This window comes from Castor canadensis, chromosome 3, assembly GCF_047511655.1.
Source record: "Castor canadensis chromosome 3, mCasCan1.hap1v2, whole genome shotgun sequence".
Classification (NCBI taxonomy): domain Eukaryota; kingdom Metazoa; phylum Chordata; class Mammalia; order Rodentia; family Castoridae; genus Castor; species Castor canadensis.
In genome coordinates, this window is record NC_133388.1 from 15,731,665 (window position 1) to 15,750,704 (window position 19,040).

The 19,040-nt window shown below is 37.8% G+C and overlaps 1 protein-coding gene across 30 annotated transcripts in view; it reads right to left on the bottom strand.

Moving 5' to 3' along the window:
* Unc79 (unc-79 homolog, NALCN channel complex subunit) overlaps positions 1-19,040 on the bottom strand; it is a 261,091-nt gene that overhangs the window by 98,785 nt on the left and 143,266 nt on the right. For all 30 annotated transcript variants that reach the window (XM_074067276.1, XM_074067275.1, XM_074067270.1 and 27 more), the window contains 5 exons: positions 18,574-18,801; positions 14,145-14,286; positions 8,561-8,640; positions 8,328-8,476; positions 2,383-2,540 (listed from right to left, as the gene is read on the bottom strand). In XM_074067276.1, the coding sequence (XP_073923377.1) occupies positions 2,383-2,540; positions 8,328-8,476; positions 8,561-8,640; positions 14,145-14,286; positions 18,574-18,801 (757 nt within the window). The remainder of the gene's footprint in view (positions 1-2,382; positions 2,541-8,327; positions 8,477-8,560; positions 8,641-14,144; positions 14,287-18,573; positions 18,802-19,040) is intronic.

A 19,040-nucleotide genomic window follows, 5' to 3' on the forward strand; every position in this document is an offset into this window, starting at 1 on the left:
CTCTTAGACTTTTTAATGGTCTTCTCTTTGTGTAAACTTCAGCTACATTTCAATCTATCAAAATGCCTCCTTGCTCATTTCTGTGGTCATTCCACGGAACCTCTGCAGACCACAGATGGAGAGGAGAGGTGCCCCCCAGGCCTGGCTCTAGGTTCTGAGTCTCTATTCTACTCTTACTAGGTCATGATGTGAAATGACAAATCAAATAAACACTTCCCAGGACTACAGAAGCCAAATATGTCTTCCATGATATAAATATACTTTTACTTGATAGATTTTTAGTTATTCTGAAAAGCTGTGTTAAATTATTCCTCCCTTAAAGTATAGCTGTATAAAACTTTCATAGTTTGTGGGTTGGCAGAATATTTCAAGTGGTGGCACACCTGCTTAGTAAGCACGAGGCCCTGAATTCAATCCTCAGTACTGTCAAAAAAACCCAGTTATAGCTAGTAAGCAATATAGTATGGTGTGAATTAAAATGTTTCAGTGCTTTTCTTAAGCTATTCCAGCAATCTAGAATATTCTTTCTACACTTTTCTGCTTATTGACATTCTACCATCCTTGAAGAATCTACCACATTCTACCTATTCTATAAAGTCCACTCTGACCTTTCCATTCCATGAGCTCCTATAAAAACACTACTCATTTACATGTTATTAATTTGCATATGGCATTTGTGTGCTCATATATAGCTATTTGACACATCTTTTGGGAGGGTTATAGTTTATCAATCTCTTACATATTTGTATTTTGTCTCATCAATTAAATTGGGAGTCTCTTGAGAGTAGGAACCTTCTCTTTAAGATCTTTTATTGTTCTCATAGTGCCTAGTACATGTGATATTTGTTCAATAAATTCAGGGGTTCACTTATTTTTTAAATACATGTTGAGCTTATAACATGTATTTAGGTATTTGGGAAGAGATGGAAGTAAATGGAAAGATTCATAACTTTTGACTTCAAAGTCAAGTTAACTAAAAGTGATTAAGACAGGTACAATTGTAGTTGAAATGTAATATAAAAGGCTATAAATGCCTCTAATAAGGTACAAAAAGTTTATGGATGATCAGAAAATAAACACTTTCTACCAAGGGGATCTTGAAGGTAAAACTTAGTAGCATTTGAAGGGGGGTAAATGGAGGTGATATTGGAGCAGAACCTTGAAGGAAAGAGTTATTTTAGAAGAAGAGCACTGAATGGTCAAGTTACAGAGGAAGGGAAGCAGGAAGCAGTGGGAAAATAGCAATGACATGTAGAAAAAGAAGAGAGGGAAATGAGGCTGCACTTATAGTTGGGCTACAGGAGGCTTTGTCAATTAAGAACTCTGAACTTTATTCCCAAGGACTAAAAACCCATTAAAATTTTTTAAGTTGAAAAGTAGCATAATCAGAACTGCAATGCAGATTTTAACCTGGCAACAATCTCATACTTAAGTTGGAATAAAAAACATAGCTAAATATTTGCCTGATTTGCATTTAAATTTCACATCCCCTATACAATGTTGCAAATACCATGTTGATTTTTGCTAAAAAAATTAATACTCTATAATATCTAATTCCCTACTATCCCCTAGGATTTATGCAAGCAGCAAAATGCAAGCACTCTTTGAAGTGGATATATATAAGAACACTGAACTCTAAGGTATAATAGTTCACTCATCTGATGGAACTTCCATTTTTGTGGCAAATGTTTGAGACTCTAAAATACCTAGGAGTGTTCTGATGAACTATGCTGTGGCATGCTGACCCTGCTTACGGCCCCCAAGAATGGAAGTACTAGAAGAATGGATATGAAACTAAGACAGCCCCCACATTCCTTCCTTACATTACTCTGAGAACTTGCCATTCTATGTACTAGAAAATTTTAACTATCACTGCACCAGACCTGGTCCTTGATGCTTCATTGGCAAGGGTGTACAGCAGATATTATCAAACCTCATTGAGTTACCTAGACAACTTGTTTAAAAACCCAAATTCCTGTCTTTACACTCTTCCTAAGATTCTATGGAGGTCAGTAAATCTATGAGGGGGGGATCAATAGTCTGCACTTTTTAATAAATATCCCAATAACTCTGATGCAAGTAACCTCATAACATGCCAACATTATTTATAATCCAAACTGGAACCCACTTGGGAGTAAACAAGGGTGCAGTTAATTATGCAAGGATAACAGATATAATTACACCTAGGCAGACATGGAGAAGATCACCCCATCTAAGGACCATGTTGCAAAATACTGTTATTAAAAAAGCTCATCTAGGTAGAGCCAGGAAAGAGCAAGAGAATGACTTTTACAAGGATAGGAGGAGAAATGAAGGCCAAAAATAAATGGACATCTTGTTTACCTTATAACCCAGAGAGTTTTTAAGCTAATATAGAAATACCTGCTTCAAATCTCATCTTCCAGTCTTTGCTGTTGAAATTGCCATTTATGATTGTCCAGAAGATGTCAGCACCATGAGGAAGTGACAGAGCATGGAGAAGGAGAGGAACTGCCAATGAAGAAAGCTGGGAGAACTCAGACTTGACAACTCTCCATAAGCTAGGGAATCAAGGAGAAGCAAAGTGGTAACAATTATCACAACCCTTTCAGAAAAAAAAAATCCTATTATCTTAATTTATGGTAAGAATAGTTAATATATATCTGGTAGGGATGCTTTTAGTGAAATTGTATTCATAGTCCTCTGACAAACATTTCCTATGCTTTGTTCTGTTCATGTTTTTTTTTTTAATTCCTTTTATGTAACATTATGGAAAAACATTAGGGGCTGGTGGAGTGGCTCAAGTGGTAAGAATGCCTGTCTAGTAAGCATGAGGCCCTGAGTTCAAACTCCAGTGCTACTAAAAAAAAAAAAAAAGAAAGAAATTATTTTTTAAACAAAAGAGATAAAAGAGAATGATGGAGGGGGTAAATTCAAGTATGATATATTGTAAGAACTTTGATAAATGTCACAATGTACAGCAATAATTAAAAAAAAACTACAAAAAAGAAAAACATTACATTAAAAAAAATTAAGCTGCATATTATAAATTTAACTATATAAATGAAAAATGATGGTTAAATAATATGCAAAATTAATACTAGTTATGTTAGGATGATGGTATAACAAGTGATTTTAAATTTTTTCTTACACTGAATATCTGGGAAGCTTCATTACTTTTTGGCTACTCAGCAGTCCTTTCTCCTTATTATGGCAAAAAACAACTGCTTTTCTATTAATAACAGCCTCTCTAAGAACTAACAGAATTATCACTCAGGCACCCCCACCTTCCCTATCCTAAGGGTGAACACTACACATAGGTTGATCAAAGCACTTCAATATCCTGAGTAGAGTGATTAGCCTACAAGTGAACATATGACCCAATCACAGGAAAGACAGAAGCTTTTGCTAGGGAGTGATATGGCATCTGGAACAAAGAGAGGTTCTCTCTCCTTCTGAAATTTCAGGATTGAAGGACGATGTCAGTCAATCACTGCCAGGGACCCTCTTTCCCACTTTCCAGGATCAACCTGCCTGGGAAGAAGCCAACACTTAGTTTGATCTAACATGCCAGAATAAAACTGGCTAAGAGATGGGGAAGATGTAATAAGAGAAGGAGAAAAAGCCACAGAGAAAGAGAGAGATATCCCTGATAACATATTGCACCTTAGCAAGTGTAAGCTAAGTCCTTATCAAGCTCTATCAGAATAATTATGAATATATTTTAATAATAATAAATTATAACAATGAAAGTCCCTTGTACTATTAACGCATGAGAATAAACTTTTTAAAGTTTTATTTAAAAAATGATTGATTTCATCTTTTTGAATACCTTTTTATTTTGTTTTGTTTTCACTTTTGTGGCAGTATTGGGGTTTGAACTCAAGGTTTTGTGCTTTCTAGGAAGACACTCTACTACTTGAGCCACACCCCCTGTCCCATTTTTGCTTTAGTAGTTTTCAGATAAGATCTCGGGTTTTTGCCTGTGGTCAACCTCAGTCTTCCTACCTACGGCCTCCCACATAGATGGGATGAGAGGCATGCACCACCAAGCCTGAAAAATTGATTGAGATAGGGTCTTGCTAATTTTTTCCCCTAGGTTAGCCTTGAACCATGATCCTCCACATCTCTGCCTCCTGAGTAAGTGGGATTATAAGCATGAGCCACTGTGCCCATTTGTGTTCATTTTCTATGTGGCTCCAGGGGTGATATGAAAATCAAAACTTCAAAACTATTTATGACCAAAAACTCATAATGCACCCCTGAGAGATAGACAAAACTAATGCAATTTTGCACAGTACATTGAGGCAAAGTTACTAGAGTTGCTTATAAGAAGAATGAAAAGAAGAAATTTCCAAATTCCATACACTTAATCTGAGTAGTGGAAGTCAGAAAACCATGTATCTAATCCAAACTCTGCCATTAATTAGCTGTATAACCATGTGCGAATTTCTCAATTCCTATGAGCCTTCATTCCTTCCCCAATGTGGGCTGTATTAAATGAGATAATGTAGAGTGGTTGGCACATAATAAGTATTCAAAGACCTTGAGCTATTATCATTTATTATTATCATTGTAAAGATAAAGATGATGATGCTCCCAGAGAATAGGCCCTATAAAGAATGCAAAGGAAAAAGAAGACATAACCTGTCCCTTCATGGAATGATCAGTTTAGTAGAAGGAGGCAAACTACATACAGTACCACTAGAAATTCATCCCAGTGACAAAAGCCTGGATCTGGCCTGATCCAATGGCTTTCTCACTTCTCTAAGATAGCCCAGCTTGAAAAGAAGAGTGTTCTGTCCTTGAATCCTTTCATTGTCTGCCATGGTTTCTGTGTCAGTGTGGTACATGGAAGAAAAAACCTGGACTATGTTATCAAAAAATTGAGTCAGAGGTTCATGGTACCCACAGTCCATTTAGCCTGGTTACATTTTTTATGGGGCTTACTTAGTACAAAAGCCTGCCCATTTAGAATTCTCACTCCCCTGGAATTAATGGATCATCTACCCAACTCCTGAATTTATTTTGTCATTGACTTTTTTCAGATTCACAGCTTGTCTTGTCATCACCTTGAACCTTTTAGATCATCCCTACTCTTCCCCATGTCCATGTCAGCTAGGTCTACCTTCCACCAGATCTGCCCTTCATTGCACCTGTACAATCCCCTTTTATTATGAGGAAACTCTGTAGCTCCTCCACGTTTCCCATAGGATTGTTCTGTAGTAGATTGAATAGTGTCCCCCAAAATTCATGTCCACCTAAAACCTCAGAATGTGACCCTACTTGCAAACAGGGTACTCCTAAGTAGTTTAGATGATTAGCCTAACTAATCATATGATTCGTTAAGATAATTCATATTGGATTAGAGTAGACTGTAAATCTAAAGGCTGGTGTCCTTAGAAGATACACAGGGAAGAATGCCATATGGCAGAGATTAGAATGATGCAGCTACATAAAAAAGAGGATCAAGGGCTGCCAGCAACAAACAGAAGCTGCAAGAGAAGCAAAGAAGCTTTCTCCTCTAGTCTTCAGAGGAGGATGGCCCTGTTGATACATGGATTTTAGGCTTCTGACCTCTAGAACCAACAAAATAAACTTTTGTTGTTTTAAGCCTCTTAGATTGTAGCAATTTATTACAGCAGCTCTGGGTAATGAATACAGCTTCCCTTGTTCACCTTGGCTGAAACCTGACATTTTCCTGGTAACACAATTTCTCCTTAGCCCTCTCAGTGCATCTTCACACCAGTCTTCACTCACTAAGAAGTAATGCTTCCCATTACTTCCAGAATTCTCTCACCAACCTCTTTCTTTTGAAACCCAGAACGTCCATTTACAGGACTTGTTCCCATTTCTGGGTGAAGCAGGAACCACACTCAGTTTTTCTCCTCACCAAAGCCTCCACCAGTGTCTTAGTGGATTAAGACTGGTCTCACATACCTCCCACCTCCTCATGCACAGTGGTCTGTCTCTCTCTCCTTCTTCCCCCCCTCTTTTCTTCCCTCCCTCCCTCTCTGTTGAATGAGTTTCTGACCTCACTTCTCTAAGGCTGAGAACATTCAACTTTCCCCCTCTGATCCTGACTGAGACTTCTTTTCCCTCTTTTCTATACTGCCAAATATCAGTTCTTCTGGCTTTACCTGCCTCCAATTTTGGACTGGATCTCAGAGTTAGCCATTTCACTACTCTCAACTGCTTCATTCCTGTACCTTTCCCCATAATCAGATCACTAACCCCTGATCCTGACTATGTCTGTCACCTGCTTTCTCTCATCCACTTTTAAGTCTCTGAGCACTGGAGAAAAGAAACCCAAACTTCTGTTAACTGGGTGCACTACAAACTAGAGCTAGCTACTTCAGCTGGGCCCTCTATATGCAGTTCTTTGGTTATTTCTTGTTGACTCCCAACAGTTTTCTTCATGTGACTGTTGTATACTTTTTTTTTTTCATGTTCCTTAGGCTCCCAAGCCAACTCTGTCCATCTCCCTCTCAGAAGTCATCCATACCTATTATTTTTAAGGCTTAAGTCATTTGTTAAACTTCCCTTAACGTTGTTTTTGCTCTCAAAATTTATCTCCTTTCAATGGAAAGAGCATTCCTCTTCTTTTCCACGACACACTTTATTCTTGGTTGCATTTCTCTTGCTTTCCAGAACTTGGCTCCAGTAACTATTCACTTTTCCTAGCCCTTTATGCTGGACCTTTCCCAATGACCATAAATCTATCCAGATTTTCCTTATCCTAAAGTCCTTGATATTCACTCTGTCCCCTCTAAGTATCTGATGTTTTTCTTTCTTTTCTAGCAAACTTTTCAGAAAAAAGTTCTTTACATTCCTTAAATCTTTGCAAGATGACCTTTGCACCTCCTTAAATGTGGATGGTTCCCAAGGATCTTGCTCTTCTCTATACTTTTCAATTAAAACACAACTCTCACCCTATTCATTGTTTTAATATCTTCCATAGCTCTCCAAGTATCATTAAGGAAAGTCCCTATTTTCAAGGCACTTCACACTTGGGTCCCAACATACTTCCCTAGTTTCTTTTTCCCTTATTCTCCTAAAACCACACTATGTAGCAAAATAAAACCTTGGTATCTCCTAAGAAGGACTTGACCGCTTCTTGTCCCTTCTTCTCAGTTCTGCTGTCCATTTGTCATTGACATTCCTGATTTCCACAAAATGTACTAGACATCTTAAATCTCTAAATATCAAAATTCATTACTGTGATACCCACTCGAATGGTATCTTCTGCTGAGCCCTTTCCTAACCATCCATGCAGAAATGATCTTGCCCATTTGTGAACTGTGCAAATCAGTTACGTAACATGTTCCCTTGGATTAACAGAGACTTGTGTATACACGTAGGACAACCATGGTTAGTCTACCCATCTACTTCACCTTTATTGTTTTGAGATTATTATGACAGCCATCTCCTCCTTCAATCTCAAAAGTAGACCAATTTAAACAATAAAATATGAGGTAATCTTCTGTAATATTTCAGTATTCATCCCTTTCCAAATTAGACTACAAATTACCAATTGCATAGAACAGTAATGTATATGGTAAGCATTCACTATATGTGTTGAATGAATAAATAAACAAATGAACAAAGTGAGTAAAGACAGAGCTTCAACTTGGTTTGTCACAAAATGTACATGAACGAACCTTTTCCTTTTTTTGTCAACTCATTCTCTTACATGTAAAGTGATGATATTTTTCTGACATGCTTCCAGGAAGACTATAATAGTTATTTTAAGGTCCTCTGGTAGAAATCACCATAAATCTAGAGCAAAATTTTATTATTCTCAAAATGCCTCAGAAGTCTCTAAAAAATAACTTCTCAGACTGTACACAGAGGATTTTTAGATGTCTATTAGCAGCTCTAATTCAAAGAAGAAAATAAGTAAATCCTTAATTACACTAGGTAATTATTAACTTACTATCTGTTGACATTTTTCTAAGGTATGCTGTTATTCCATTTTAATTGTATCCTATTTTACTTTTATTAGCATTAATTGTACAAAGAGGTTTCACTGTGATGTCCCCTTACATGCATATAATGTATCAAATTCACCCAATAGATATGCTATATTCTTAGCCTTTCAATCAAACAATTGAAAGGCATAAAAGAATCCTTATTTTACTTTATCTATTCCTACAGTATCTAGTAAATAAACATTACTATCTTCATATTGGTATACTTAGATAAAATAAAAGTAGTTTCCATAAGAAATTAGGCTGTCCTGACTGAGAAAAATAACTCTAATGAACTCGAGTAGGTCTTATTCTGACTTTAATTTTCACAACTGAAGCCTAAAATGTAAATAAACAAAAAAGGTTACCAAGACATACCTTGCAATCAACATGTGGTCCTGAATATAAGCTAAAAATTGAGGATGATCTTTTCTAGCAATATATAAACACTCTCCATGCAGACAGAGAATCTTCAGGCAATTGAGCATATTAAAGAGAATGTCTGGTTCTTCAAACTTAGCCATTTCCTAGGCAAAGAACCACATGGTTACTGAGTTTTCCAAAACAGCATTGCTACCAAGCCAAATATTTAAAGGTTTCAGAAAATATACCTGGAAAATGGTATATATTAGTCTCAATGTTACTGGAAGTTGTTGGTAGCAAAATTTTCTCTCAGTGTCATTCTTTATTGCTGTGAAGAAATAATTACATAAAGGTTAGCTTAACTCCTCTTTCTCCCACCATTCACCTATTGATCAAGATCATGAAACCAGAGAGGAGTAAAAACAGTAGATATAGTAGATATAGAAGTTTGTGTAGTATTTGTATTTGCACTCCAAATTAGCATATATATCCCTTCTATGAGGGAAATACACAAAACCTTATTAATTTAAAATTCTCAACCTCCATTTTTCAATATCAGGTACTTCGACCTCAATGTCTGGCTCCCTGAGCTACCCCAGCCCTTCCATTCATTGATATTTTACATGCTTGTTATCAGCACTTGACTCTACTCTGGTTAATGTGAAAGTTTCATATATACTTTTAGTGGTAGACATATGTGACTTTCTACAAAGTATCTGAAGGACATGGAACTCACTAAGCATATGTGAATGGTCCCCTAGGTCCCCTGGCAGAGAAGCTCAGGAACATGACCTGAAGACCACAGAGCAGAAGCAGCAGTGAACTCTGAGCATCAGGAGCACTGGTCTAGGAAGAAAGCGAACAGGAGCTTCCCTGAGGAGAAAGTTTCTTTCTATATTTATTTATTTACTTTTGTTTCGAAAGGCTCTCTTATGTAGCCTAGGCTGGACTTAAACTTTTGATCTTCCTGCCTCAGCCTCCCAAGTGCTGGTATTATAGGTGTGTGCCACTATGATCAGCTCAGGAGATAGTTTATAACCGTGTCTTGCAAGACAGCAAAGAGTAAAAGAAGGGAAATAGGCCAAAGCTGTGATAAGTGTATGAAGTAGCATCTGGGGAAGAATAGAGCAATTAAGTGTTTTTAAAAGTAGAGCTTATAATAATTCAGAAAGGAAGAGTACAGTTGGCCTTCCAAATCCACAGGTAGGTTCAACCAACTAAGGCTCAAAAATATTCAGAGAAAAAAAACTACTTCTGTATTGAACATATATAGACTTTTTTCTTGTCATTACTCCATAAACAATACAAATAACTATTTATATGGCACTTACATTGTGGGCCACAAATATAGCTCAGTGGTAGAGTGCTTGCCTGGCATACACAAGACTCTGAGCTGCATCCCCAGCACCCAAAACAAAGCAAAGCATTTGCATTATAAGTAATCTAAGGATAATTTAAAGCATATGGAAGAATGTCAATAGGTTACATTCAAATACTATGCCATTTTATATAAGGGACTTGAGCAGCCCCAGATTTTGGTATCCATGGGTAGAGGGGATTGGTCCTGGAACCAATCCCCCAAGGATACTGAGGAACACCTATAATTTATAAAAAGAAATAGTTTAATTTTGTCCATTGTATGAATAAAATATTATATAGAGCTGAAAGAGCCAACTCATCGATTTGTGTGCTATCTTCATTTAAAAACTGTATTTGCCCAAAACCAGCACAGTTTGTTGAATCCCAAGTGAAGTCTTTGCTTTCCTTAAGGCTCAAATCTGATAGAAGATAACTCTGGGCCTGGGCTTCAGCAGCTCCAAAGCAAGGTCATTACTTCTAAGTAAGCCATGAGACCTGGGTTCTAGTCCCAACTCCTGCCACTACTAGTTGAGCAGTATTTGGATCTCTAATTTCCTAGCCCCACCCTAGACATACAGGGAATCAGGGGTAGAGAGGAGAGCTCATTTACCTTGGATGTGAATAAAGCATAAATTTTAAATGAATCATATGACCTACATGACCACGAGCAAGTCATTTAACCCATATGGGATTTATTTTATCTGCAAAGAAAGAAGGCTGAACTACATCAGCAGATTTCAGGTTTCTTTCTTTCTTTTTTATTTTCTCTTTTTTTGTGGTACCAGGGTTTAAACTTGGCCTCACACTTGCCAGGCAGATGCCCTACCACTTGAGCCACAACCATAGTCCAGATTTCCTTTCTTAAAGATAATTTTTTAAAAGTAAGTCTTAGTTAAAGCGCCAACACATAACAGGGCAGGAGGCAAAGACAGAGGTATTTCAAAATTCAAGGGCAGCCATGGGCAAAGTTATGGAGACCCTATCTCAAAAACAAAATACAAATAAAAAGGACTTGGGGTATGACTCAGGAGATAGAGTGCTTGCATAGCATTTTCAAGGTTCTTGGTTCAGTCGCCAGTACCACACCAAAAAACAAGCAAACAATCAACATCTCCCTCCAACCTATGAAATGCAGCAAGTTGATCACTCTAATAGAAGCTGTGCAGGGTGACCAGCTCTTTATCATGTGCCTTCATTTCCAAACCAAATTGTCACCCCAAAGAAGGAAGTTCCACAGGAGGGAACACAGAGCCTTTACTACTCCAAGTACACATTGAAAATCAATGAAACATCATCTCAAGCATTCCTTCAAACTCTGTTTCAATGGTGGTAAATAGTGTGAGCTGAGATATTTAAGCTCTATTAACCACTTAAACCATGTAGAAGCAGCTAGTTCTGACCAAGAATTCTGTAGTAATGGTCTGAATAAGACACCCAGCAGCAGCAATGAACCCCACAAAATAGAAAGAATGTTTGCTGTTCACCAAAGAGATAATGTAAAGCCCATGTTGACCAGTTCTGGAGTAAGCCTCCCAGGGGCAAGATAGTCTAACAGTTAAGGATAGCAGGAACAGGAAGATTTTCACAAAACTATCCAAATTTTCCCAAGTCCTGACAAATTTCCAGAATGTCATTGTCCAGGTGTAGAAATCAGGTTTTCCCAGAGGCACCTGGAGTCACATTCTGAACTCCCTAAGCTCTTTCAGAATAGGAGGAGTTGGGAAATAGTTCCTGACGCTACTTGCCATTTTTTTGGGGGGGTGGGAATGGATTTGAACTCAGGGCTTCACACTTTCAAAGCAGGTACTCTACCTCTTGAGCTGCACCTCCAGTAAATTTTTCTCTGGTTATTTTGGAGATGTGAGTCTCCAGTACTATTTTCCAGGGCCGGCCTGGAACTGAGATCCTTCTGATCTCAGCCCTCCAAGTAGCTAGCATTACAGATGTGAGCCAACAGTTCATGGCTCTGCCTGCCATCTTGCTGTCCCCAGTTCACCCACCCAGAAACTTTAAACAAAGCTGTCTTTTAAGAAAGTGGAGAGATCTCCCATGCTCATGGATTGGTAGAATCAACATAGTAAAAATGTTGATACTCCCAAAAGTAATCTACATGTTTAATGCAATTCCCATCAAAATCCCAATGACATTCATTAAAGAGATTGAAAAATCTACCGTGAAATTGATATGGAAACACAAGAGGCCACGAATAGCCAAGGCAATACTCAGTCAAAAGAACAATGCTGGAGATATCACAATACCCGACTTCAAATTATATTACAAAGCAATAATGATAAAAACAGCATGGTACTGGCACAAAAACAGATGTGAAGACCAGTGGAACAGAATAGAGGACCCAGATATGAAGCCACACAACTATAACCAACTTGTCTTTGACAAAGGAGCTAAAAATATACGATGGAGAAATAGCAGCCTCTTCAACAAAAACTGCTGGGAAAACTGGTTAGCAGTCTGCAAAAAACTGAAACTAGATCCATGTATATCACCCTATACCAATATTTACTCAAAATGGATCAAGGATCTTAATATCAGACCCAAAACTCTAAAGTTGATACAAGAAAGAGTAGGAAATACTCTGGAATTAGTAGGTATAGTTAAGACCTTTCCCAATGGAACCCCAGCAGCACAGCAACTAAGAGATAACATAGATAAATGGGACTTCATAAAACTAAAAAGCTTCTGCTCAACAAAAGAAATGGTCTCTAAACTGAAGAGAATACCCACAGAGTGGGAGAAAATATTTGCCAGCTACACATCAGACAAAGGACTGATAACCAGAATATATAGGAAACTCAAAAAACTAAATTCTTCCAAAATTAATGAACCAATAAAGAAATGGGCAAGTGAACTAAACAGAACTTTCTCAAAAGAAGAAATTCAAATGGCCAAAAAACACATGAAAAAATGCTCACCATCTCTAGCAATAAAGGAAATGCAAATTAAAACCACACTAAGATTCCATCTCACCAGTTAGAATAGCCATCATTAGCAATACCACTAACAACAGGTGTTGGCGAGGATGCGGGGAAAAAGGAACCCTCTTACACTGCTGGTAGAAATGTAAACTAGTACAACCACTCTGGAAAAAAGTTTGGAGGCTACTTAAAAAACTAAACATTGATCTACCTTATGATCCAGCAATACCACTCTTGGGGCTATACCCAAAAGACTGACACAGGTTACTCCAGAGGCACCTGCACACCCATGTTTATTGCAGCACTATTCACAATAGCCAAGTTATGGAAACAGCCAAGATGTCCCACTACTGACGAATGGATTAAGAAAATGTGGTATTTATAAACAATGGAATTTTATGCAGCCATGAAGAAGAATGAAATGTTATCATTCGCTGGTAAATGGATGGAATTGGAGAACATCATTCTGAGTGAGGTTAGCCTGGCCCAAAAGACCAAAAATCACATATTCTCCCTCATATGTAGACATTAGATCAAGGGCAAACACAACAAGGGGATTGGACTTTGATCACATGATAAAGCGAGAGCACACAAGGGAGGTGTGAGGATAGGTAAGACACCTAAAAAACTAGATAGCATTTGTTGCCCTCAATGCAGAGAAACTAAAGCAGATACTTTAAAGCAACTGAGGCCAATAGGAGAAGGGACCCGGAACTACAGAAAAGGTTAGATCAAGAAGAATTAACCTAAAAGGTAACACCCATGCACAGGAAATCAATGAGAGTCAACACCCTGTATAGCTATCCTTATCTCAACCAGCAAAAACCCTTGTTCCTTCCTATTATTGCTTATACTCTCTCTTCAACAAAATTAGAGATAAGGGCAAAATAGTTTCTGCCTGGTAGCAAGGGGGTGGGGGGAGAGGGAGGGGACGGGGGAGGGGTAAGGCAGGGGTTGGGGGAAGGGAGGAGAAATAACCCAAATATTGTATGCACACAGGAGTAAATAAAGTAAAAATAAAAATAAAGCTGTCCTTTTCCCCAACTAGAAGAACCAACCAGCCTTCAAGCACAGCTATGCAAGGTACACCTGTCCAGGGTCCTGGCCAAAACCCTGAGGATGCAGAAGCTGCATGGATACAAGTTCTGTTGCCTCAACCCAAAAACACTCTGCTTTGACCACATGCTCTGCATGGCTGTTGAGATTGTCAGCACCCTCCATCTTGCTGTTCAGTCTCTGTTCACAGCTACTTTTGCATGGCGAACACAATGCATAGTATAGGGATAACATCAGCTTTCTACAGTAAGTAAACAATTGAGTTTTACTGATAATAAGCTCCTGCTGTCAGAAAGATTCTCAGGGAATTGTGTTCAATTGGAGCCACAAAGAATCTGTTCACTTCATAATCCAGTGGCAAAAGGTTCATTTGCATAAGGAAGCTGCACCTGAACTAATCTAAGAAACCAAGAATCTGAACACTGGGCACTGTGTAAACTGTAAAGTACATACTACATACTCCCCAAAAGTCACGTTCACCTACCAGCATGTTCTGAAGGCACACTGCGATTGCCTGGATTCTCTCCATGCTTGGGTGCTGGATTCTCTTCCTCCTCTCCTTCAGGACCTATAATGAACTCTGGTCTGGAAGAAAGGAGGCTATCCTCAAGGCTGTCTGTGGGCTCCTGAAACAAAACAAGCAGCCAGATGAGCAGTCCTTGAGGGCTGTAAAACAACAGTTTGACTAAGGTCAACAAAGGTGTATCGTGACATGTTCTGTCCAGCACTGTGCTGAGCCAGAGGGCAAAGGCACCATGCCTCAGAAGAACCTAAGCTTATTTCCTTGGCATTGAGAGATCTGTATCAGTTGTTGCTGAAACATTTGCTTTCACTTGAAATAAATCTGGAAAAATAGCAAAAACGTTGTCATATCTTCCTAGAATGCTTTCCCACCTCTGTGTTATCCTGAAGATCAGTAGCCCACTTACTAAGGGACTCCCACTCATGCACATTTCGTTCAGTAACAAAACTTATTTAGTAGGGAATAAGGGGCTCACAGAGATATATTCAAATGTAAATGCTGGTTGAGCAAGTCAATGTTTTAGGAGCAAGAAATTACTATAATGTCAGTTAAAGAGAGAAAAGTAAGGCAAAGGGCTAGGGTCATGGCTCAAGTGGTAAAGTGCCCACCTAGCAAGCAAGAGGCCCTGAGTTCAACCCCAGTATTATAACATAGAGAGAGAGAAGAGAGAGAAAGAGATTAAAAAGCCCAATGTATTTCGACAGACAAATGGATCACTAAAATATCTATCCATACAATGGTATATTATTCAGTCCTTAAAAGGAAAGAGATTCTGACCATGCTATGACTTGGAAGAAACTTAAGGACATTACTCTAAGTGAAATAAGCCAGTCACAAAAAGATAAATACTATATGATTTTACTTATATAAGGTATCTACCATAGCCAAACTCATAAAAAAGAAAGTAGAATGATGGTTGGCAGGGATTGGGAAGAAAGGGATTTGGGAAATTGTTGTTTAATAGTTAAGAGTTTCAGTTTTGCAGGATGAAAAGACCATGGAGATTGATTCTACAACAATGTGAATATATTTATACATATTTCTATTTTTGTGCAATATGTTCTATTTATTTATGTAAGGCAAGTTGCAAAAATGAGAGGAAATTTTTTTTTAAGTATTAGGTATGGCTACCATTTATAATATCTTCTGGTTATTCTTCTATTTTTTTCTTTCAGGTTTCATATTCAAATATCTTCTATTGAAAGTATCCTCAAAGATAATACTTAAACCAGTACACGTCTTTTCAAGAATTATTTGACAGCCAGCTCAAAGCAAGACAAGACAAGGATTGACGAGATAAAGGAGGACATGAGAAACAAAGAAACCAGTACTAGCACAGTATCTGACAGAGCTCTAAAAGCTATCTTTGCCAACTTTATAGTTTTATGAGGTTGGCTCTATTCCTAGGCTACTCATAAACCAGACACCAAATAAAATTATAAACTTGAGTTTCATATAATTTGATACAGTCGAAAGTTGCCTGCTGCATATTGAATCTTCTACATACACTCAATAACTCATATTTCTGGTACTGCCCTCCATGGTGGCAGGGACTGGTATTACCTGTTTTGCAAACTAGCCTAAGCCTTCTGCTAGCCCCTTCTTCATGTCCTCACCCAATTCGCATGTCCTCCACTTGACCCAGGAGAAAGATGAAACAACTAAAGTGCTAGTACACACAGTGGACTGTCAGTCCTCTTTTATTGTTTCTCTCCATCAGATTTGAAAGAGGAGGGACTCAAAGTGGTACAGAGCCCACCTAGCAAGTGCAAAGCCCTAAGTTCAAACCCCAGTACCTCCCCCTCAAGAAAATTTTAAAAGGAAAATTAAATCTTTTTAGCTTCATCTTCAAAATTTAAGCACATAACAAAATGTCAAAAGCATTATGGACATGAAAGATTGTTTTGGTAGCTCAATTTCTCCACATTTATGCCTATTCCTCCTGTTTCATGGGATGATGTCAAAACTCACACACACACACACCCCAGCCTGTTAAAAACAGGGCAAAGAGAGCTCAGGACAACTCCATCCAGGCTCCTCACCCCTTCCCATCCCCTCCTTGAAACAGAAGTCTATATTCATGTGGACACTTCCTCAGCTGATTCTGTTCTTCAACTGAAAACTACTAGAGTCTGTGTTCAGTTCCTGGTTATCACTATCCCCAAGGACGCAAAGATTTTAGAACCCCTGGGCACTTCTCAGTCTTTTTCCAATGTTCAAAATTTGACATGATTGACTATTCCCTCTTTTCCTAACCTATCTCTTACCTTGGTTTCTATTATTGCTCTCCCTCAGTTTTTCTCTTGGGTCTTTGGCTTCTTCTCAATTTATTTCTGGTCTCCCTTTCCCTCTCTTAAGAGTTGGTACTCCCCAGAATTACAGCTCTAGTTCTCTTCCCTTCTCACTCCACACACTCTACTACAATATGCACATGACTGCAAGCATGTGTCTTTTTCCAGTCTTTCTCTTAAGAATCAGGTCCACATATTCAATGATGATTGATTCAATGATTCAATGATCAATTCAATTCAACTCAATGATTCAATGATCTCCACTTGGATACATAAGGCATCTGCTGTGGTTCAAAATGGTTTGTCCCCTCCAAAACTCATGTGAACTTACTTCCCACTGTGAACTACTAAGAGGTATAAGAGGTGATTAAGTGATTTTGGCTCTGCTCTGATGAAAGGATTAATCTATTCATAGGATTAATGGGTGTATATCATTTAGGCAATAGTTATCTAGATCTGAAAAGTTCTACCATCTTCCTTTTATCACCTCCACTTGTCCTTAAGTATAAGCTCAAGTCTCATCTCCCCCAAGAAGACTTTCCTTAACCCCATCACACACTTAAGCAAGATTCATTGTCTCTTCTCTGAACTCCCACAGCTACCTTGATCATAATGTTAATCATACTGTCTTATGGGGTTTCTGATTTATTTATTTGGTTGGTTGGTTATTGTTTTACTTTGTTTTGGTTAGTTTGGGTTTTTTTGTTTTGTTTGTTTGGTTTTGAGACAGGGTCTCACTATGTACCCCAGGCTGGCCTTAAACTCAAGCCTCTCCTGCTTCAGCCTCCCAAGTGCTGGGATTACTGAAGTGTACCACCATCACACCTGGCTTGTCTTACAGTTTTTCATTTACTTACGCATTTTCCTAATTAGACTTCCAGATTTTTTTTTTTTTTTTGCAGTGCTGGGGATCAAACCCAGGGCTTCATGGATGCTCAGCTAATATGTTCTACATCTCTATCCTAAGATTCTTGACTGTAATTTTTTACCATATGTTACTGTAACTGGTTTGGCAGGTTTTAATATTAAATGTTTTTATGTATCGACAAATTACACATGGATGATCCTGGAGGATATTGTGGTATTTGAGATAAGTGAGGAACGGAAAGCCAAGTATAGCTTTTCTCACTCATATATGGAATCTAAAACATGAGAACTCCTTGTGATAGAGAGCAGGATGGTGGTTACCAGAGGCTGGGTAGTGGGGAGATAAGGAGGATGTGACTGTTTTACAGTAAGTACCTGATGACTATGTTAAAAGACGTACTACAGGGATGTAATTTTTGAGACAGTTAGGACTAACAAGTTAAATGAAACTAAACTTTAAAAAGACTTTATTACTTTTATGCTATGCTTCAAAAATTATTTTTTTCAAGAAGTCACTTTCAACCCTAGAGAAACATTAGAGAAAAGGAAGAAAAAGAGAAGATGAAAAGTAGTTGCTAAAATAATTCAGGTTCTTCTACTTCTGAAAGCATGAGGGTATTCTGGTATTATGTATATTATGTATATAGTGTACGTATGCCTTAGATTTTAAAAATCATGGTCTATTCAGAAAATAGCTAATGAACAGGGTAGTTAAAGTTACTTTATATTAGTTGTTCCCTCTTTAGAAAATTTTCTTGGAAAACAGAATATGAAAGTAACCCATAAAAGGAATAAAGTTTTTTTTGATTGCTGCTGAAATCAATGAATTTACAAGCTGAAGTAACCTTGGAACAGCATTCATATACAATCTACTTTTTTTAACATATAGTTGTACATCCTTTTATACTATTATTATTTAAATTTTATAAAATAACTTAGTAATAAAAAAACTTTCGAGAATATCAGAAATGCTTTGTATTCATGAAAACTATATGAATAGTATTGCTACAACTCTAACTCAAGCCACTTAATAGAATTCTGCAGTGTGGGTCCATTTCATATCCCTTTTCCAGGAGCCTGAGTTAGCAGAAACAACAGGAAAAGTTTAACACATTCTCACCTGTAATCCAGCATGGAGAATAAGATAACACTGGAGAAAGACCCCATTACACCAGATATTACAGTCTTTATTAATACTATATATGAGTCATCTCATTTCTGCAATTGCTTACCACCAGTCGGCTTTCTTCTTTGGGAGCTAGTCTCTCCAGGAGTTCACAAGCAAGCTGATAGCAGAGGATGCTAGACTGACATAAGTTACATTCAACTGCCTTTTCATCCTTCTGGCAGGTATGGGAGCCCCCCCAGGGGGCCTGGAAGACATTGTTTATAATAGAAATAATGTCTTTTGACAAGCTGTGCTCTAAACCCATTGTAATTCCATCATCTTGTAACTCCATCTGAAAGAAATTGGAAAAAGGACACACACACAAAAAAGAGAAAAGAAAGAGTTTGGTCCTTTTATCCAATATTTCATTGGTACACTACTTGAAGACAATTTTTACTGACAGCAATATTAGATTATTTAAAGCAATATAGGCTTCAAGCCCATGAATACACATTGCCTTCCATAGACTCTTCTAAAAAGAATATCAATACAAGCCAAAGTAACAGGAATTATTTTTTAAATCATATGTAA